At 32.5% G+C, this 19787-nt stretch overlaps 2 protein-coding genes and 1 pseudogene across 4 annotated transcripts; 2 read left to right on the forward strand and 1 right to left on the reverse strand.

Moving 5' to 3' along the window:
- The first annotated feature begins 563 nt into the window (after positions 1 to 563).
- On the forward strand, positions 564 to 6602 carry LOC140826346 (transcription repressor KAN1-like). The gene is made up of 6 exons (XM_073188575.1): positions 564 to 2048; positions 2193 to 2269; positions 2675 to 2720; positions 3014 to 3185; positions 5785 to 5863; positions 6125 to 6602. The coding sequence occupies exons 1-6, from the start codon at positions 1184 to 1186 to the stop codon at positions 6251 to 6253; spliced, it is 1368 nt and encodes a 455-aa protein (XP_073044676.1). The 5' UTR covers positions 564 to 1183; the 3' UTR covers positions 6254 to 6602.
- Positions 6603 to 6879: 277 nt separating this feature from the next.
- On the reverse strand, positions 6880 to 10203 carry LOC140826347 (glutamyl-tRNA reductase-binding protein, chloroplastic-like; annotated as a pseudogene).
- A 121-nt stretch (positions 10204 to 10324) lies between these two features.
- On the forward strand, positions 10325 to 12864 carry LOC140826348 (large ribosomal subunit protein mL41-like). 3 transcript variants are annotated; one of them, XM_073188579.1, is made up of 4 exons: positions 10325 to 10455; positions 10811 to 10988; positions 11613 to 11677; positions 12538 to 12864. In XM_073188579.1, exons 2-4 carry the CDS (start codon positions 10844 to 10846, stop codon positions 12604 to 12606), a joined length of 279 nt encoding a protein of 92 aa, XP_073044680.1. In that variant the 5' UTR covers positions 10325 to 10455; positions 10811 to 10843; the 3' UTR covers positions 12607 to 12864. The 3 variants fall into 3 exon arrangements, with proteins under 3 accessions (XP_073044680.1, XP_073044681.1, XP_073044679.1); XM_073188580.1 differs by having other exon boundaries at positions 10818 to 10988; XM_073188578.1 differs by lacking the exon at positions 10325 to 10455 and adding an exon at positions 10481 to 10708.
- The last annotated feature ends 6923 nt before the right edge of the window (positions 12865 to 19787 follow it).

The following is a 19787-nucleotide window of genomic DNA, read 5'->3' on the forward strand; positions in this document are numbered from 1 at the left end:
CATCCGAAACAAAAATCATAAAATATATATATAAATAATGTGTACGTGTGTGTATCTCTGTTTGCGTGTGTGTGTGTGGATGTGAGAGACTATGAAGCGAAGAGGGTGGGGGAAAAGGTATCACACATGACACTTATTTTTAACCCGTCGTCTACGGGGAAGGAAATCAAATCATGGCAATATAATAATAAATCTAAATATTTAAAAAAAAATTTAAAAAAAATTCGCTGTTTTATGTTTGATGATAAAAAATTCATCTTTTTTTATTTGGGTTAACATAAAATATTATAATTTTTTAATAGTATAGTCTATTCCTATTTTGAAATTGATGTTTGCAAAATTAAAATTTAAAATTATATTTCGAAATCGAAAATGTTGGGAGGAAGAAATTTATAAGTATATAATTTTGAAATAAGACATCGAATTGATAAAATAAATAATATTCGAGTGAATGAGCATGTAATATTGTATGTTTTGACTAGTGAGTGAGAGGCCTTGTTCAAGTGTCGCTTTCAGAGATATACTCTCGAGGAGGAATAGAATTACACCAAATACCAATCTTTTCTGAATTTCTCTCTCTCTCTCTCTCTCTTCTCCGTCTCCACTTGATCACAGGGGTAATTAAAAAGAGTTTTCTTCATCACTCTTCCTTTGAGTTCTCCTCCTTTAATTGGCTTTTTCAACATACCAGACAAGCTCTATCTTTTCACAACTTTTACAATCTCAAATGGGAATTAGTTCCTCCTTCAAATCTTCCAAGAATCAACTCAAAAACATGTATTCATCTTTACTTCTTTAATCTTTTTTCTTGATTCTCCCTTATTCCACTTTTGCTCGTCAACAAGTACTTGGATTTGGGTTGGAAGAGCCTGCAATATCCTTGCTTTAGCTTTAGCTTCTCTGGGATTTCATCATCTTTTGTAGATTATACACCTATGTTATAATTTCTTTTCAAGACTTTGCTGTTTGATTTTTGTTTCTTGTATGCTTACATAATAGTTCGAAGATTTGACAAATCTTTGTCCCCTTTAGCTGTCCGTGTGTGTTTTCACTCCCCATATTTTATTCGACTTTTGCAAAATATTTCCATTTTTTGGGAAGAAAAAAAAATACTTCAAGGGATAAAAAAAGCCACCATTTTTGTTCTAAATTCAAGAGGAGTAATCTTGTGAGAGGGAAAAAAATGCCCTTGGAAGGGATATTTGTTGACACATCTTCGAAGCCAGCTCCCGATCTTTCTCTTCACATCAGCCCTCCCAACACTAATTCCTCAGGAATCTGCAACGGCGGAACCGAAGTAGTTTCGGGTTTCGATCTTCTGAGGAGCAACAAAAACCCCAAGAATTACAGCAATTCTTTCATTGAGCTATCCCTAGCTCATCCGTCAAACGACGAAATAATCCGGCCTGTGCAAAAGAACTTCTTCACATCAGAAGCGTCGCAGCAAGAACAGCCCCAAAACCCTTATCACCATTTGAGCTACCACCAATCTAATCCACAGTTGAATCAAATTAATAGTGGGGTTTCTTTGCTCGATGTATCCGACGGCCTGAGACCGATAAAGGGGATTCCAGTTTATCCCAACCGCCCATTTCCATTCCTCCCTCTGGACAATCACGCCAGAGAGAAAGATCCAAAGATGTACTACTACCAAATGCCTTATCCTTCTTGGTCATCATCTTCGTCTTCTTCTTGCACCTCCTTTTGTTCTTCGTCTTCTTCTATTTCGCATCACCCCTGTTCTCCGTATTTCGGGGGTGGTTTGAATCAAACTCACATGCCAATGTTGAATCCGGGACATAACGCATCTTTTCCTGCCGGTGGTTACCGTATCCCTGGCAGCGGCGGCGCCAGATTCAGTGGGCTTGCAGCTTCTTACCAGTATGGGTTGGGGGCTTCGCACGACACTTCGCATAATGGCATTTTGAGATCAAGATTTCTGCCGAAGCTTCCGGCTAAAAGAAGCATGAGGGCACCAAGAATGAGATGGACGAGTACACTTCACGCCCGGTTCGTGCATGCAGTTGAGCTTCTTGGCGGCCATGAAAGTAAGATTTGTATACTTTTATTTCCCGTCTGCCCCAACCCCCCAATTTTCTCGCTTTCTTTTTCCTTTTTTTATTTTTCCAGATGAAAAATCGAGGTCTACTGTTATTATTATCATTTCAAATTCCACCGGTTTTGAATTTCAGGGGCGACTCCAAAATCTGTACTGGAGCTCATGGATGTGAAGGATCTTACTTTAGCTCATGTCAAGAGCCATTTACAGGTATATCTTATTTGCATTATTTCGAATGAAAAAAGTCAAAAAAGTAAAAAGACCAAAAAATAAATTCAATCCAACCTTACATCGCTCTAAGCTCTGCGGGCGTATGATGTCTACTTTTCTTGCACAAAAATCGATGATGAATGAATACAAAGAGAGAGAGAGAACACAGTGGGACAAAAGTCATCATTTCTCAATGATATTACATGATTTAATTTTCTTCGATTAATGGTGAAAACAAGACACAATTCAGAAGCCCAGAAATCTTACAGTACTTCAGAGTAGGAGTAGCACTAGACTTTATGCATAGTCCATTGTCTTTTCTTTCTTTCATTTTTTTTAAAGAATTTATTTTGATTTCCAATGATTTTTTAAATTTTCATTCTGTTTAATGGTTTTAAATTACAGATGTATCGAACTGTTAAAACAACTGACAAGCCTGCAGCTTCTTCAGGTACATTAGCTGCAGATCACATTTACTTCACATGAATCACTATGAGCTACTTTCGTCCATCATTTAACTTAATTTGAATCAGTTTATGCAATTAATTTGATTATTTAAATGATGATGCTTTTCTTCAAACGGGAAACCCAAAAAAGAAATCTGGAAAAGGACTATTCTTGCTTGTTCTCGTTTGATCAGTCTCTTGACTAGACATCATGTGCATGCATATGATGAGTCGATCATTGTCTTGACATCGATATCTGATTATATTTATATATATGTGTGTGTATAATTTCTTGAAGGGCATTCTGATGGATCCGGTGAAGATGACATCTCCACAATCGGTAATGGAGGTGGCAGCAGCAGCGATCGGGGCCGATTCATGGATCAAAGAGGAGGAGGAATTGATGGATCTTTGCAACAGGATGTTGATTACCCTTCCACTGCGGGTACATTGTGGAGCAACTCCTCTAGGTACGTAGTTAACAATTTTTCTAAAAAGTCAAAAAAGAAACAAATCAATGAAAAAGAGCCTTGAAACAAACGAAAAGTTAAGTAAATAATAAACTCGACTAATAATTTTTTATATGCCAACGAAATAATAATTGTTAATTGTCCCACATCGGTTGGATAAATAACCTTTGAGTGGCATATATTGGCTTGGACAATCCTCTCCCCTTGAGCTAGCTTTTAGGGTTGAGTTAGGTTCAAGTTCCAATCTTAATTCTTTTTTTTTTCTTTTGCATGGTACATGAAACCCAAAAATGTAAACTCACGTCCACCATTTTCGAAGGGCTCGTGTCAGATTTTACTTTACTTATGTTTGGTTTCTTCTTTGCTTTTCTTTTATTATAACCTTCGAATATTTCCGAAGATTTTCTCCTGAGATATATATATTGACCCATCGTTCTTTCACTCAGACCAAAATTTTCTCTTCATTTTATAATAATAGATTTTTTATTACATATTCCTAATAACATATCGTGTAAGAGATTTGTAATGAATACTTTGTATATTAATTATGTAATAGAAAACGTAGTATCAAATGGACCAGAAAGTTGATTTGAAAACTATTTGATTGAGTATCACTGGAAAGTTAGAAAAACACAAGTATCATTAAAAGGAAAGAATAATTAAGTTTAATGTAAACCAACTACGTAATAAAAATAAATTTTCTTCGCTTAAAATTGTGTTAACATATTTAATTAAACCCGTATTTTTATTCTCTTCACTAAAAGGCATTAGGTAGAGGACCAAGAAAAACTATTGTAATTGACTTAGGAGATTTCTTTTTTCCTAAAAATACTATAAATGTAGAGCTTTGGTCTATTCTTGTACCTATCAGATTATATATATACATATATATGTATGTATGTATACAAAAACGCACACTTATGTGTGTGTGTGTGTCACTGGCCTATTCTTATTTTTTTTTGTTCTGATTGCCAAACATGGACGATGAATTTGAATGAAAAAATTTAAACTCTTAACACATTGATCCAAAAAATGAAATCCTAGTCGATTGGTTTTTAATAGGAGCTTTGCAATAAAATCTAAATTTACCTTGTTCCATCTAATATTTCTTATTCATCTACATCTTTTTTCATAAAGCCCTTGCATCCTAAAATAGTAGCATAGATAATATAAAGCACTGTTTGATACCAGCTTTTTTGTCATTTATTTGGTTTGAATAATCAGCCCTCTTTTTTCTATGAATCGAATAGGTTAATTTATGCATTGTCTGAAATGTTCAAACAAACAGGTTCCTAACTCCAAAACGATGCTTTTTTCTGCTTATATGTGATTCTTAAGTTCTGTACTTTTGGTTTCGGCAGGAGGGTTCTTTTTTACTTCATTATTTTCTTGGTTAAGATATTGTTTCCATTTTTAGACTTTTTGAATTTCCACCAACAATTTTGTCTGAATCTGGTGAATAATTTTCACCCCATAAAAAGTTTCTACTTCAATTCAAAACTTTATAGATTTTAATTGATGTAGACTCCTTGGTTTGGGTTTCTATTCAACTTTCTAAACCTTTACGTAATATATACTACTTTTTTTTTTTTGGGTTAAATTTTGAGTTCCTCAATGTTTACATGTTGCTTTTATTGGATATTACCAACCACTTTATTCATGGATTTTTAAAGATGCTACATAGATGGCGAACATTTTGCACTGATATTTCATTTCAAAATATGGCACTATCACTTCTTATTTAGCTTTATACATTGATTTATCTCCTGTTCTTTTTATAACTATTTAGGAAAAAATACAAATTTGACTTTGAAGCGGTTATTTTTTTTTTTAGTTATGTAAACTTTTAAGGTGTGGTTTTAGTCCAATAAGTTGGACCTTTTTTTCACTTTTAGTATTTTTCAACGGAATGCTAACGTGACGTCGAATATGTCAGCACTCCATTGAAAAGAACTAAGAGAGAAAACAAAGAACAACTTATTATGCTAAAACTTCAACTATAAAAACTACAAGATTAAAAATGAAAAATAACAAGTTAAAAGATAAAATTTGTAAATTCCCCAAGTGTTTCGGAAGAGAAATGAGAGTAACAATTAAAAGATCCTCTACTTAGTCATAATCCAAAATGTAATATGAGCCGAAAGTGAAAGAAGTGTTAAATCCAATAGAGGGGAGAGTTTTTTTTTCTTCTTATTTTATAAATCATGTCTTTTACCAAAGTTTCACTTCCTTTCAACGTTCATATACTTGGCCCTATCATCCCCTTTTCTGATATAGATTAAATATAATATGAATAATTCCATTGATTGCGTTCTAAATACAAATGCTACATTAATTAATGATATTGAAATGGAAGAAAATCCAATTTCAAAAGTTAAGTAAAAACTTAATGAGCATCTGCAATCGGTTGTCCATTATCATATTCTGGATTACGAAGTGATAAACAAAAAAATTATGTTTGAGTTGATATGATCAGCATATGTATAAATATCTGATTTATTCTCTTGGCCGACTTGTAATTGATCTGCCCGGAAATATTTAAATCATAGTGATCTGTTTAACTAGTCTAACAAAGTATATTATGTTTCAATATTTTCAGTAGTAGAGAGGGTTGGTTACAAGCGAATGCCGGCGAGTCGCACGGCTTCATCAGATCTTCGTCTACTCAATTAATGGAGGTACGTACCTAAGTTACGTTCTACTTTTAAGTATCCATAATTTTTGGAAGTTTTAATAGTTAAATCAATAATTTATAATATTAGCATTATGATAATTAGTAAAGATTGCAGTACTGGAAGGTATGATTTGTTACTCTAATATGCAACGTAGATAACTTTATGAAAGCAAACGTTTTATGAAATGGATATCCCAAAAAAATCACATATATTCATGAAATGGTCCGCAAAATCTTGTAATTTAAACATTACAAATGCATGCAGGAATGCGAATCTGCAAGGGCGAAGAGCTATGCCGCGATTCCGAACGGAGAAAGTTATAAAAATCCAAGTTTGGAGTTCACACTAGGGCTCAACAATGAGAAGTTCCACGACAACAGTCGTCTCGTGTAGCTTCGACTATTGGCTCCTCTTTAGGGTTTCCCCGGTTCTTTTCCTCGAATTCGACTCCTTAAATTGTATGGTTCTCTCAAGAATGGAGGCATGAATGTATAAGAAAGCATTATGAGTTAAGAAGAAGAAGAAGAAGAAGCCACTCTAGTATTTATTGATTTTTACAATTTTCATTTATTTTCCTTAATTACTTTTTTTAAAATTTATCTCATTTTGGGATGTCATAATGGAACGGGATGATTCATAAGTGTATTTCCTTTTTCTTTTTCCATTTTGGTCGTTAGCAGCGCTGCCTTTCGTACAGAACCAAAATTGCAATTTTCCCCAAAGATTTTTTACTTGTGGAGAAATAAGAGCGGTTAATTGCCTTCAATAAAATCTAGCTTTGATTGTGGTAAGTGGAGAGACAATCTTAGCTTCTCTTGAATTATATGAATTCTACGACTGTTATAACATGATTTTACCCTTATTTTGGTCTCGAAAGCTATCAAATTTTAATTTTGTCCTTATACTATGCTTCGACGATCCATCTCTGGATTCGATTCCTGTGTATTATTGAAACATAATCTTAAAATCAGAAGTGTGTTCTAACACAATTTAACAATTCTTAATATTTTATACTAATATTAAGCAAAGTTTTGAATATTTTACATGAGAAAAAAGGACATGTTACACATGACAAAAGGGAATGTTTTTAACAGTAAAAGTGAGGACAAATATGAGTTAATTATACATAATCTCGGTCGTATGCGATCTAACTGTAGGCCCAAAGGCATACAGATTAACATTGTGACATTATTTTTCTACCTTGACATGCCCACACTCTACATATTTTCTTGATCATCTCCACAAACATCTTGTTGCTGAGCAAACAATGAAATATCTCAGCTATATCTATGTACATATGTATGACACATTGTTCCTTGTATTTACGTCACTTATATCGTTCTTGTTGGCATAAGCCGAAAAATTGCACGATAAACACCTTCGTGTGCGTAATCAAGTAGCTTTGGAGGCCTTGGCCGCTTGAAGCATTCCAACTATGAGTGTCTTCACATCCCTGGGTGTAAAATTTGATGAGAAAGAACGAGCGTGGTACACAAAGATAATGACTTCATGAATATTTTTATTTCATTCTCTCCAAACCATATAAAGAATTGGGATTGTAAACAATGGTGCGGGACGACTCACTTTCTATCTGCCGCACGCCTTGGAAAAGGAATTCGAAGCTTAAAAGCGTTCCCTTGACAATCAGCCTGAAAGATACTTTCACAATTTATGATACTCATGCCACGAAACGTGATACATGTCGAGGGTGTAAGCTACTATCGTGATATAAAGATCACATAAATCACGTAAATAGGGATATGGAATAGTCAAATATAACCTTCACATTGAAGCCCAGACTGTCTACATCCAACATTTCGGCAAAATCAACCTGAAACAATTGTTTTGGCATATGTTAAAATCACTTCATCATGGATGAACAGAAAAGTTTCAGGAAAACTTAAATTTTACCGGGACAGATGTAGAGTGCTGTACAATTAGTTTTGTATCTTCAGAGTGATCTTTATTCATATGGGACTGAAAAAATTAATAAGTACAACAAAATAGCATGAGTTAAACTTTTAACTAGCAAAACCAGTAAGGAGAGTTCACTACATCACAATAACTACTTGGCACACCGTAATGGGCTTTGAGAATTGATATATAGGATCCACTACAGCTGTACTAAACTCCTCTCTGCTAAATTCTGAAAGTAAAGTAAAATGGACCCAACGAAATTATCATAAATCTTCCAGAAATTAAAGAAGCTACAAGGACATGAAACGGAAATAAAAAGGACACGGGAAACAAGTAACTAAAAAACAGACAAGTTTGGCAAATCGAACCTCCTGAACCTGATAAAGCTGTTGCAATTCCTGACTCATATTGAACGACATTTGGTTCAATGCGAAGAAATTGGAAGTCGCCAAAATTAACCTTCAAAAGGTGTAATCTATCAAATATCACCATGCATGTTGGTCAGAAATTTGAGGACGTAAGAATTAGGCATGCCGAAAGATTACCCAAAATGCATTTGGATGTTGGCCCAAATAGATTGCTCGTATTTCTTCCCTTTGATTTTCAAGGACCTGTATTAAACAAGAAATATTCAAGTTTAGATGGAAGTTTAAAACAAAAAAGCTTGCAACTAGTGGCACAAAATAGCAACACAAGTATTGGTCCTCAATAATCCCCTTTCCAATCATTACACCAGCTAACGATTATTGAGAATCAAATGTATGTCCTTGCCTCTATCAGCAATTGAAAAACAAAGCACCTAATGTGTCACCAGGTGCAACACAATTCTCTTAAATCATATAGCAGTTCAAAACCACACTTCAGCCATTGCGACATAAACAGCCCACGGAGAACATTAAGGTCAATTGCTGATCCCATTTTAATTCTTAATCCCCAACAAGAGTTAGACAGGCTTTCTTTGGATTCACCATTAAAAGAAATCACAAACAAAAATGGTAAAACGATGACAGGATAATGCTTACAGGAACGGCATCACCATGCACAGTGACTACTAACTCAGTTCGATCTTGGGGATCTTTTGCCACAAGCAATGAGCATTTGGGATTAGCCATAAGGTTCTGAATTACCATAAAAAAATGAGTGTCAAATTTAAGATAAAATACGAAAACGCCACGGTTTTTACACTAAATTCAAGATTGTCGTGCATACCTTTGTATGAACTGCCAAATCACTTACAGCCAATATTGGAGCTCCATAAGCATCACAAGCAAGATCAACCATTGATCCAGATGGATAACCTTCGTGCTTCTGTAGATCCAGGTAAACAAAACACTAATACACGTCATAAATCTGGGCAAAAGCTTAATTTGTATACGGTTTCAAAATTACCACAGAGAAAGTTGAGAGTACTCCACGTAAGCTGTGGCACAGAAATGTCTAACTTCCTGCACCGGAGTTAACCTTGATGCTTTAATCTGGTGAGCTTGAATGAGTTGAAAGACATCGTTATTAACATCAGCAGCAGTTGATACCAAATCGTTCTGTGCGAAAATCATGAATAAACCAAATGAAAATAGACAAGAAATCAGTAGTGGAATTGCTAATATATCTATACTCGATTATTACTTCAAAAAAGTAAATTTGACTTAAAATATATTCGATAACCAAAACACATCACCAATTACCATTCACGGCAGTGACACATACTCGTTTCAATGCGAAAATCATCAATAAGCATCAGGTGAAATAAATGAGTAAACTACAGTGTGAAAGCACTGGCCTCTGCGAAATGCCTGAGTGGCAAAAGATCCCCTAAACAAATATGTGCAAAATGCCTATGATTTTACAAATTTGGATTTTTGAATATCTTTATGGATTTTCTTTTTGCTTGTTTACTTACTCCAGTAGACGATTCTATATCCTATGGAAATGGAAGGTTCTCTCTTTTGATTCATTAATTAGCATATGCAAGTGTATCTTTAAAATATAAGTTCAGCTCTCAAAACATATTAGGTTGTCTAATCCACCACCATCAACATATGCAAACAGAATCCAAAAACCATAAATAAATAAACAGAATGAAAGAAAGGAGCAGAGTTCTCTCCGGTGAAAGAAAAATATCATTTTTATATGTTTTTCTTTATCATATAAGTTTTGCTCGAAAAATAATAATAACAATAAAAGTCAATTCATAAAACAATCGTTCGTGGAAAAATCCAGTACACGCATTGATAACCAAGCCAAGAAAAATCAAAAGGAACTAGTATCGATTAGCACTACCTGAGTAAGTTCTGGACTGGTGGAGGCGGCCATGGATTGAATCATAGGCGTCCGGAGGCGGAGGATCAGAGGAGATGAATGGCGCCGGAGTAGTAAATTGTTGATGTTATTAACATTGAAAAAAGAATGTTTTGAAACTATTAAAAAGTTTCATTATCATATTAAAATTAGTCACTGAAGGGTTTTAAATTTAATAAATAATATACATAGCAAAAAATTATTAAAACAATTTAATATAATTTTTATTCGTTCATTTTGAACAAAATGAAAACCAAAAAACTGATAAAAATTTAGACAATCCTTCCACAGTGTTGGGCCAGGGCTATGTTATGGTTCAACTGAAGGGCCTCCTAAATCAAAATTTCTAGGGCTCGTTGGCTCCTGCTCATTGCTTCAAGGTGAGTCCTTTCTCCTTCAAATATTTTCTTCGAATCGAGTTTTCATTTTTTGAATTGATGATTGTAAATTTATGCACACTCTTAGCTTTATCATGATCAGTTCCGTTTTGGTTGATGATTTTTGTGAAATTGAGCTGCCAAAATCGACAAACTTTTGTGCCTCGGATGTTAACTTCTGATTGAAGATTTTCACTTTTGTTCTAGGCCGTGAATCTATTTATTTGCTTATGATGCTGACCTTTATTTCGCAGCGGTATTTAGTTTTTTGCTTTGTAACATTTTTTATGGTATGATGATGACAAAATAGTTGCTTCTAGTTTGATTATGCAGTAAAAATACGAAACTTATGTTTCAGAGTTCAGGAGTAATTGTAGAAAAAAGATCTTAAATGGCGCTAGGGCTGATATTGGGAATAGGAAGGGCGTTTAGAAGGAAGCGGACCTCATCACTTGATATTCTAACGACCAAGAAGTGTCCAAGAGGTTTTTACAAGGGAAAGAATTGCAAATCCACTGGCTTTCATACTCGAAAAGGTATATCTCTAGTGAATTGCTGGTAAAATTTCATTAGTTGTAGAATTCACAAGTTCGAGCTCACTGAATGAGTTAAAAAATATTAAAATAGTCATCCTTGGGGTCAAGCTTGAAGCAAAGAAACAAAATTTGAAAAAAAGAATGCACTCGTGAGGTTGACTCCTTGATGGTTTCACGAGTTTATAGGTTGTTTGCAAGTGCGGAAGAAGATTGGCGAAAATCTTTCATTGAAAATATTGATAGTTTTTTCATATACTAAAAATATGTATGAAATAATCAAAGAACAAAAATTTATACACCGACATGGTTTTTGCTTGCAATTGTGCTTTTTTTGTCATTTTTTTCTTGTATTTGTTTTGTTTATAAAGTAAGAAAATGATTATTCCGGTGGGAGAAAAAGGAATATGGAGAAAGTTTGTCCCTTTGGAAACAAAGAAGCCATCAGAGACAATGTTTACATTTCTATTGATCAATTCAAGTGATTTGGTCTGTTGATACTAACATTTTCACTTCTTTTCAGTGATGCAATACATACTGATACTGTGTATGATTTATGAGTTTAATGAAAGAAAAGCGGTTACAAATAAATTTTTTTAATAACAGAGTAACTTGGTGTTTACGCAGGTGGTTATGTGGTAATGCCTGAAAAGTTGCCGCACTATGTAGTACCAGATTTGATGGACTTCGTGGTACGTAATCAAAGAAAAAATGTATTCAAAATACATTCATATCACAAAATCATAATGACAGTAAGGGAGAATAGAGCACTTGAATCTTTGTGGAGAAGTATAAGATAGCTTAGTGTTTCTGGATGGCTAGCAGCTGCTTATGACTTCAATTGTATTTTGACTATAATAGAATATCACTTGATTTCCTGTAATTTGTCTTAGTTTTTAACAATTTCAACAGTAGGAACTGACTGTGCCTTTAGCCTTCCACCCTTCGTGTTTTAGCCTTTCTGGTTCACCCATTTTTAATTCCCAAATGTTAAAATTTCACATACACTTCGTGCGTAAAAAATAATATTGTTTTTATTTCATATTTCCTTTTCTGGGTTTTGGATATTGAGCTGATCCATCAGTGTTACACGAGTGGTGATAATAATGTTAGATTAGGAACTCTTCAGGCTCTTTAACAGGACTAGTCCAACCCAAAATCGGTTGCACATATATTTATTTTGCATGGTTCAGAAACTTTTCTGTGAATTTCAGCTTTATAATTTTACTAACATTTTCCCATTTGTAGTTGAGCCTTTTTAGACTCTAACTCAGCCTCCAAATTGTTCCGTTCTGTTTCAACTTTCAAGTTCTCAAATTTTCTTTATTCACATGAACTTGACATAGACCAACACATTTAGTTGAGATGTGTGACCCAGTCATGTGCCCCTCTCCTTGGAATATTGAAAAAACTACCGGTGCAAGCAAGCATGAATAAATTTCAAGATGGACAAGTACTTGATTTTTTATTATCTCCGATAAAGCTTTCAAATTTTTTTGATATTTTTTTTCTTCCGATACTTGTGTTGATATGGTACTGCGCACTTTTTCAGCTAAAACCGTATGTATCTCAGTGCGCTAGAGAAGTTAAGTCGACCGAGGCTTCTGATTCAGCTAAATGATCGATCAAGAAGATGGCTATTTTGTGAAGTCCTTTTCCACTTTCAGGATGCAAGTTGGAATCTTTCTGGAATAATTGATGAGCAAAGTTACTTAAAAAGGATTTTAAGCTACTATTAGGAATATTGCGACTTCAAATTGTAGAGTAATTTGAGCAATATGTTGATGGTGAGAACGTTAGACTTCTTGTTGTTTTAAAATACATAAGTTCGAATACTTGTAGCAACAATCCATCTTTATGGAATTTGTATTCTGTTTGAGCTGGCGTTTCATCGACGGCACAAAGAAAACAATAAAGTTGTGTTAATTCTTCCCATTACAGTGCTTTTTCCCAGAGCACAACTACTCGAGTGACCATTGTTTCGCTCTTCATTTTGAGATGTCCTCAGTTTTTTCAAACAGCATTGTTCATATGATCGGGCTTTGTCCTATACTCTATTCGTCTCTCTTGTTTTCTTTGATCTCTCTATTGTTCCTAGTGGTCAATCTTTCCGATCCCCATCTTCTCTAATTCGTCTACAATTCTTGGAGTGTATTCTATTGGTAGGTAATTTGGATCGTATCACAATCGCCACTTCTTTAATTTTGACAAATTCTCAATCAATCAAAATACAAAATCATTTCACTACATATTCGGATATCCCAACCTTTTAAAGTTTTTTTTTTTTTAAAGTATCAACATTCTATGGCTCATTCATGAAAGATGCAACGTGGAACAAAACGAATCCAAGTTAAAAGTGGCCAAAGAGATAATGAAACCTTTACCTTATTCTATTCAAATGTAGAATCCATCCATATTTATGATGTAGCAAACACAATTTGTACAAAGTTTTCCTTTACATATATCCCCTTTCAGTTATCTATAACCATATTTTCGATGTAGATAATGAAAACTAAAAAATGATGGAGATCACAAGTAATAATTCGACTCAAAAATTTCCACTTACAAATATATGTTCCCATATGCGCATAACCGACGTAACTCGAACCGGCTGCCTGAATCCGGCGTGGTGAACCACTTCCTCCACCGTGAGCTAATTGGTCGGTAAGTATTCCTGCTAAAGGACTTCCGTAGTCACTCTGTCTCTCATAGTTCTCGAGTGTCTCAAAGCCTTACCTCTTCCAGGCAACAATTTCGACCAAAACCCTCGTTTACGATCGATATTTTTACCATTATTATCATCCATGGAACCCTCATCTTTTCTCCTTTGCAACGCATAAACCATTGATCTACTCTTCTTGAGGACATCTTGGCCAACATTCTTGAACACTTTTACGGATTTCCCAGCTTCCAAATACTCCACGCGACACGTATAACTCACTACCGGAGAAGAACACGAAGAAGCATTCGAAGAAGACAGGTCTGAACAAGAAGAAGAAAGTGACGAAGATAACTCAACTTTCGAACTACAACTGCTCGTAGCAACATTAGGTAATTGAGAGAGTCTTTCCCTCAGGCATATGGAGCAAACCCCCGGTGATTGCCTGTGTTTCGGGTGCTTCATGCATGGCGCACTGGCCTTGAAGTTCCCTGGTTTCTTATAATTGAAATTTTTTGGTTTCAAAGAATCCATATTGACCATTTGTGTATGATTTACGGGCATATATATATAGAAGACAAAAGAGGGCCGGGGTGGTTCATATGAAGTTGCATGGGGTATTTCCAAGATATTTCAAGCGAGTTTCACAAAGATTGGCTTTTTGGCGTATGATTTGTGAGGTTTGAATAAGTCGATCCAAAGTTGGAGAATAAATAATCAATTAATTTAATTTAATTCTCCCACGTTGTTTCGTGGTGGGCGGGCGCCGTGTCTTGGATTATGCTCCACATTTAATTAATTAATAATTAACTAATTTAGTTTATAAATGATTTTATCATATATTTGGATTCCCGTCAATATTTCAAATTATTTTTTATAAAGAGCGAAATCAAACTAGTCTATATATAACACTAGTATTTAACCCGTGCGATGCACGGGATGATATTATTAAAAATTAATGAAAAATGAATAGATATTTAAATTTTAAAAAAAGTAATACAATTATAAAAAATTAAAAAAAAAACTATTTTTTCACTAATTTTAAAAAGTTTCTTACATACAACGCATGTCGATTAATTTTTTTGGATAATAATCACTATCATATATCAAATTTTTAGATCGTGTTAGCCTAAGGCAATAACATGATGTTTATCGTGTTTAGTTTATTGATGTCGGCCATCAACTTTAATACATATTTAATTATTTACTTTTCGAGAAGTTATATATTATTATTTTTTAACATGTGATAAGAAAATATTTTTAAATCACATTCATTCACATTAATAAAATATACTTTTTTAAAAATTCAGTAATTTCGTGTAAATCCATATTCACAAACAATTTTGTGACATGACACGTGTTTGACACATTTGAATGATAACAATAATTTTTTCATCAATATCTTTATCCAAATAGGTTGTGATTTAATTTACAAAATTTCTTCGTAATATACACAACAACCTATTATTTCGAAAGAAAAATGAAACATTTGATCATAAGTAGATTATGTATAAATCATAAAAGTTATTTTATTAATATTTACTATGTGTATTCCAAAATAATGTCAACAAATTTTAAAAGGTGTCTTCTAATAAGATGTTTGCTTTCTTTAGAATTGGTCCTATCATATCCATTACGGGACATTATGCTATCATGTATCCGTGAACTTTGTAATATAAAAAAAATTATCACATTAGTAACAAATAATAATTAAAATTTTGTATAAATAGAAGAATAATATTTTTTATTTCTTGATCATGAAACATATATTTCAAACTTAATGTCTCGTTGTTTCCATATGTAGGTATTTCATAATAACGAACAAATCTAAATTTAAACGAACATTACATCTTAAAAAGATTCAACTCATATATGCTGCTGAAAAGAAGAGCCATTTCAGAATTCAATTTTGGAATAAATAAATTTAATAAGAAAAATTTTAATAAAATTGGTTTCTAATATAATATGCAATATTGCATTATTTATAATTTAAAATTCAAATAAGACATCTCAAGGGACAAAAAGTATACATTGGATGCTTTTGACAGAATTACAACATACATTAACTCTTTAAAATTATGGAAATCTCGAATTGCATGCATTGAGTGTCAAACATTTCTGATTATTGAGGATAATATCGAAAGTAATTTAATGTTTATTTGAAATTCTTTTGAATCTATCTCTTTTAATTTTCTTGTGCTATCTTATTTGAATTTTTAAGAAGACAAATCAAGATATACAATATACATATGATTTTGGAAGAAAACTACAATGCAATAATTCTTTAAAATTAAGGTAATTTCGAAATAATATGTATTTGGGATAAAAAAATTTATGATTATTAAATAGTACATTAATGTCCATTGGAATACTTTGTTGTAATGATAATTTTTAACACTCAACCAATTTTTGTTTTAGAAAATTTAAATAAGCTAATTAAATATAGTATTTCTTTTTTAGTAAGTATTTTGAGAAATAAATTACTTAAAATAACAAAATTTATTTTTGGATGATTTACTTCATGACTGATACTGAACATTGCATTCATTTTTATTTTAAATTTATTTATATAGTTTTTACTTAAATTGATTGATATAACTAATGCAAAATTTTTTAATACAGTTTAATTTTTCAATATAGTTTAGTTTTAATTTGAGTAAAAAAATATTTAATACATAAATTACATTTGAATTAATACAAAAATTAATTAAATTCAAAATTGAATTAAATGAATTGATATAATCAATGCAAACAATAATTGAAGTGATCATTTATTGCAGTACACATATTTCAATATTGATGATAAATCTTTCCTTTTATAGAAATGACATTTTGGCGGGAAATTACTATTTTTGGCAAAAACTCTGCTTTTATATATATATATATATTAAATGTTCCTTTCATGTAGCAAGATCAAGAGGCAATTAAAGGTTGTGTTATTGATCAAATTAAGGCCCTTAAATGTGTTAGAGATTTGTTACTTACATATGATTTCAATTTATTTTCTTACATTATTTCTGAAAAATTCAGTATTTCATGCCAATTTTTCAAAAATCTTCAGCAAATAAATATGAAAAAGTCCAAATACATTTACTATATGTTTATTAATAACACGTGGCTGCAACTTTTGACACATTATAATTTTGTTACGAAGATTTCTAAACGTGGGACTGGACAATAATTTTTTTTAATATTTCTTATGATATTAACAATATAAAATTTTAAAACTCAATAGAACTTTTCTTTTGAGAAAACTATTCTTGAAAATAAATCTATGAATTCATGATCCAAACAAAGGTAACCTAAGCTCATGTTTGTACACACGTGTGTGTGTGTGACAACGACGTTATTTGTGTGATAGAATGACAAATTTTTCTACACGTTTGTTGTAGTTAGAAGACTGGACTCTGTCACGTCTTCACATTAATTTAGTCAAAACATTTCGTAATTCACGTGTTTCCATTGCCAAATTAAATTATTGTCCCAAAAAATAAAAATATTCAACTATCATGTAACACTTTTTTTAATGACTTGAAAATCACAGCTGTTATATTTCGATATGCATCAAATAAATTTTCGAATTAATAGAATAGACTGCAAATAATGTAACTAGATAACGCATACTGAGTAAATTCTAGGTTCGTCCGAGGAGAAAGTATTGTTCGAAAAAAATCGAACTTCTAATCATTGATCAAACGCTCCCGTAATCTATCAACTCATCATCCCTCATGTGCTCATGTACTACTTTTTCTATCATGTTATATAGTATGCTACAATATTAGTTAAATATTTGATACCATTTTAAGATACAAGAGGCAAATTCAATTAATTTAAAATATGGAAGATTTTATTTTATGTGAGCCGCTCACAGTACTAATCTGTGAGAGGTCAACCTACCATTACAATAAAAGAATTTTAGCATAAAAAGTATCTTTTCATGACGAGAGTCACAAAATAACCGTAGACGTCTCACAAATTTTGCCTTATTATATGATATCAAATGATGGTAAGAAGTAAGGCATGATCCGAATTTAAGGAAGGAAAGCAAAAGAAAAGAATGGAATATATTTTTTTTCTCAGTCGAATTTGTATTGATGGCAAAAGAATTGTTCTAAAATTCACGTTTTATGAGTTTTTTTTTTTGGTTTCTTTTTCTCAGTCCCACACTAAAATAGTATTAAATACGATGGGGACCTGTTCCGCCGCTGCATTTGATTTATTATAATATTCAATTTCATACTCTTATAATTATAAAAAATAAAACACCATTTAAAACAAAATTAATGAGAGCATCTCACGGATCTTAATATGTGAGATGAGTCAACTCTATCGATATTCACAATAAAAAGTAATACTCTTAGCATAAAAAGTAATATTTTTTCATGGATGATCCAAAAAAGATATCTGTCTCACAAAATACGACCCGCGAGATCGTCTCACACAAGTTTTTTTCATTTAACAAATTGTAAGAATAACCGAAATTAATTCATCTTATTATTTTTTAGTATTAAATCGTAAAATAAACATAAAACTCGTCCAAACATAGTCACGTAAAACTAACTTGTTGCTTTTACAATTTGATGCTAAATTATTTTCCGTTACCTATATTTTATTCCACAAAAAAAAACAAAAAACAAGTAATATTTTTTTAAAAAAACCAGTCAATAAAAAATATTGGTCCACATAAAACAGCGTATATCTCACTGCTTAATTATCTTTTTTTCGGAAAGAGACTTTAAAGTTTAAACCATAGAAAGTTTGGTACAGCTACGAAATTCCTCGATGGCTTCTTCGTTAGGATTATTATTACCGTATGGCATCTTTAAGATTCTAAAGTTTTCTTTTTTTAAAAAAAAAAATCTCAAGTTTTAGCAAGTTATTCAAAATATATCTTTACCAACCAACATCTTAATATTAGAACCAATAAACTAAGATTTTCTTATGGATATAAATACATATGATCAAAGAATTTTCTTCGACGTTAACCCGTGAGTTTACTCAAAACGCACAGAAAAATAATGGTTTCGGGTGTCAAGTCATAAAAGAAAGAAAAAAAAAACAGACTGGTTCTATTCCCAAAAACAATTTAAAATATATATTTGACTGATTAAATTCCAATACAAGCCACAATATATAGTTTCCTTTTCCACAAATAGTATATACAAGAGACCAAGCTGTACACAAACAGGGAATATTTGCAACGAATACAAGCTTTCCATGCCAGCAGGTCGGTATACTGCATCTGAACGCCCATATTTTGCCACATGGGACTGATCAACATTTGTCATGGATTTGTTGACCTTTGGGCATCGAATTTTCCATCTTTGTGTGCGTAAAACTCACATATATTTTAATATATCCAAACCCGCTGTACTATACTGGGTGTGCTGGCTACAGAGAGCTTAATTCAATCTGATTTCTTGGACACATTTTGGTTGCGGGCATGCCAAGCAGCTGTGGAATAAGCCGAAACCGCAGAACCGGTCACAGAGAAGGAATACTTGGCCACACGCCCACACCGATGCTTTTCTTTGCAACCAGCTACGACGTTAAAAAGAATCCAATCCAACCTTACAAGGTGCATTAGACAAGATGCGTGGAAAAATGATTGGTTTTATAAAACAACAATATTATGGTATATGTAACTCGGTAACGAGTAATAAAAACTGAACATAATTTACTACTATTCGGAGTAAAAATTCTCAAATGTTTACCTTAATTAATTGTAAGGGAAATTAATTTTTTTTTTATATCTAAGTGTACATATATGTAAGGTCTGGATAATAACATGTCTGTATTATACAGTGTTCTTTCATTTCTTTTTCCAACGGTTGCCAATATACAATGACTATGTCGTGGTAAATATTCAAAGAGACGATAACATTTTTTTATTCATAACTTGCATACTTTTCATTTCTAATCATGTTCAATTCACAATTTTAATCTATTAACTTGTAATTCTTTTTTCTCATTTTAGTACGTTTTCATTACAATGCATGACATGACATCGAAAATACTTATGTGACATTGAAAAATACTGAATTGACACAAAAAATACTGACGAAGCATCGGAAATGTTAATGTGTCATATGTTGCTTCAGTACTCCGGTAAAAAGAACTAAAATGAGAAAAATATACAAGTT

Source organism: Primulina eburnea, chromosome 3 (genome assembly GCF_022965805.1).
Source record: "Primulina eburnea isolate SZY01 chromosome 3, ASM2296580v1, whole genome shotgun sequence".
In the NCBI taxonomy this organism is placed as follows: Eukaryota; Viridiplantae; Streptophyta; class Magnoliopsida; order Lamiales; family Gesneriaceae; genus Primulina; species Primulina eburnea.

Coding starts and splice junctions, on each gene's coding strand:
- LOC140826346 (XM_073188575.1), top strand. CDS start 1,184: ATGCCCTTGGAAGGGATATTTGTTGACACATCTTCGAAGCCAGCTCCC. Junction 2,270..2,674: donor ATGTCAAGAGCCATTTACAG/GTATATCTTATT, acceptor TTTAAATTACAG/ATGTATCGAACTGTTAAAAC. Junction 3,186..5,784: donor TTGTGGAGCAACTCCTCTAG/GTACGTAGTTAA, acceptor CAATATTTTCAG/TAGTAGAGAGGGTTGGTTAC.
- LOC140826348 (XM_073188579.1), top strand. CDS start 10,844: ATGGCGCTAGGGCTGATATTGGGAATAGGAAGGGCGTTTAGAAGGAAG. Junction 10,989..11,612: donor TGGCTTTCATACTCGAAAAG/GTATATCTCTAG, acceptor GTGTTTACGCAG/GTGGTTATGTGGTAATGCCT. Junction 11,678..12,537: donor CAGATTTGATGGACTTCGTG/GTACGTAATCAA, acceptor GCACTTTTTCAG/CTAAAACCGTATGTATCTCA.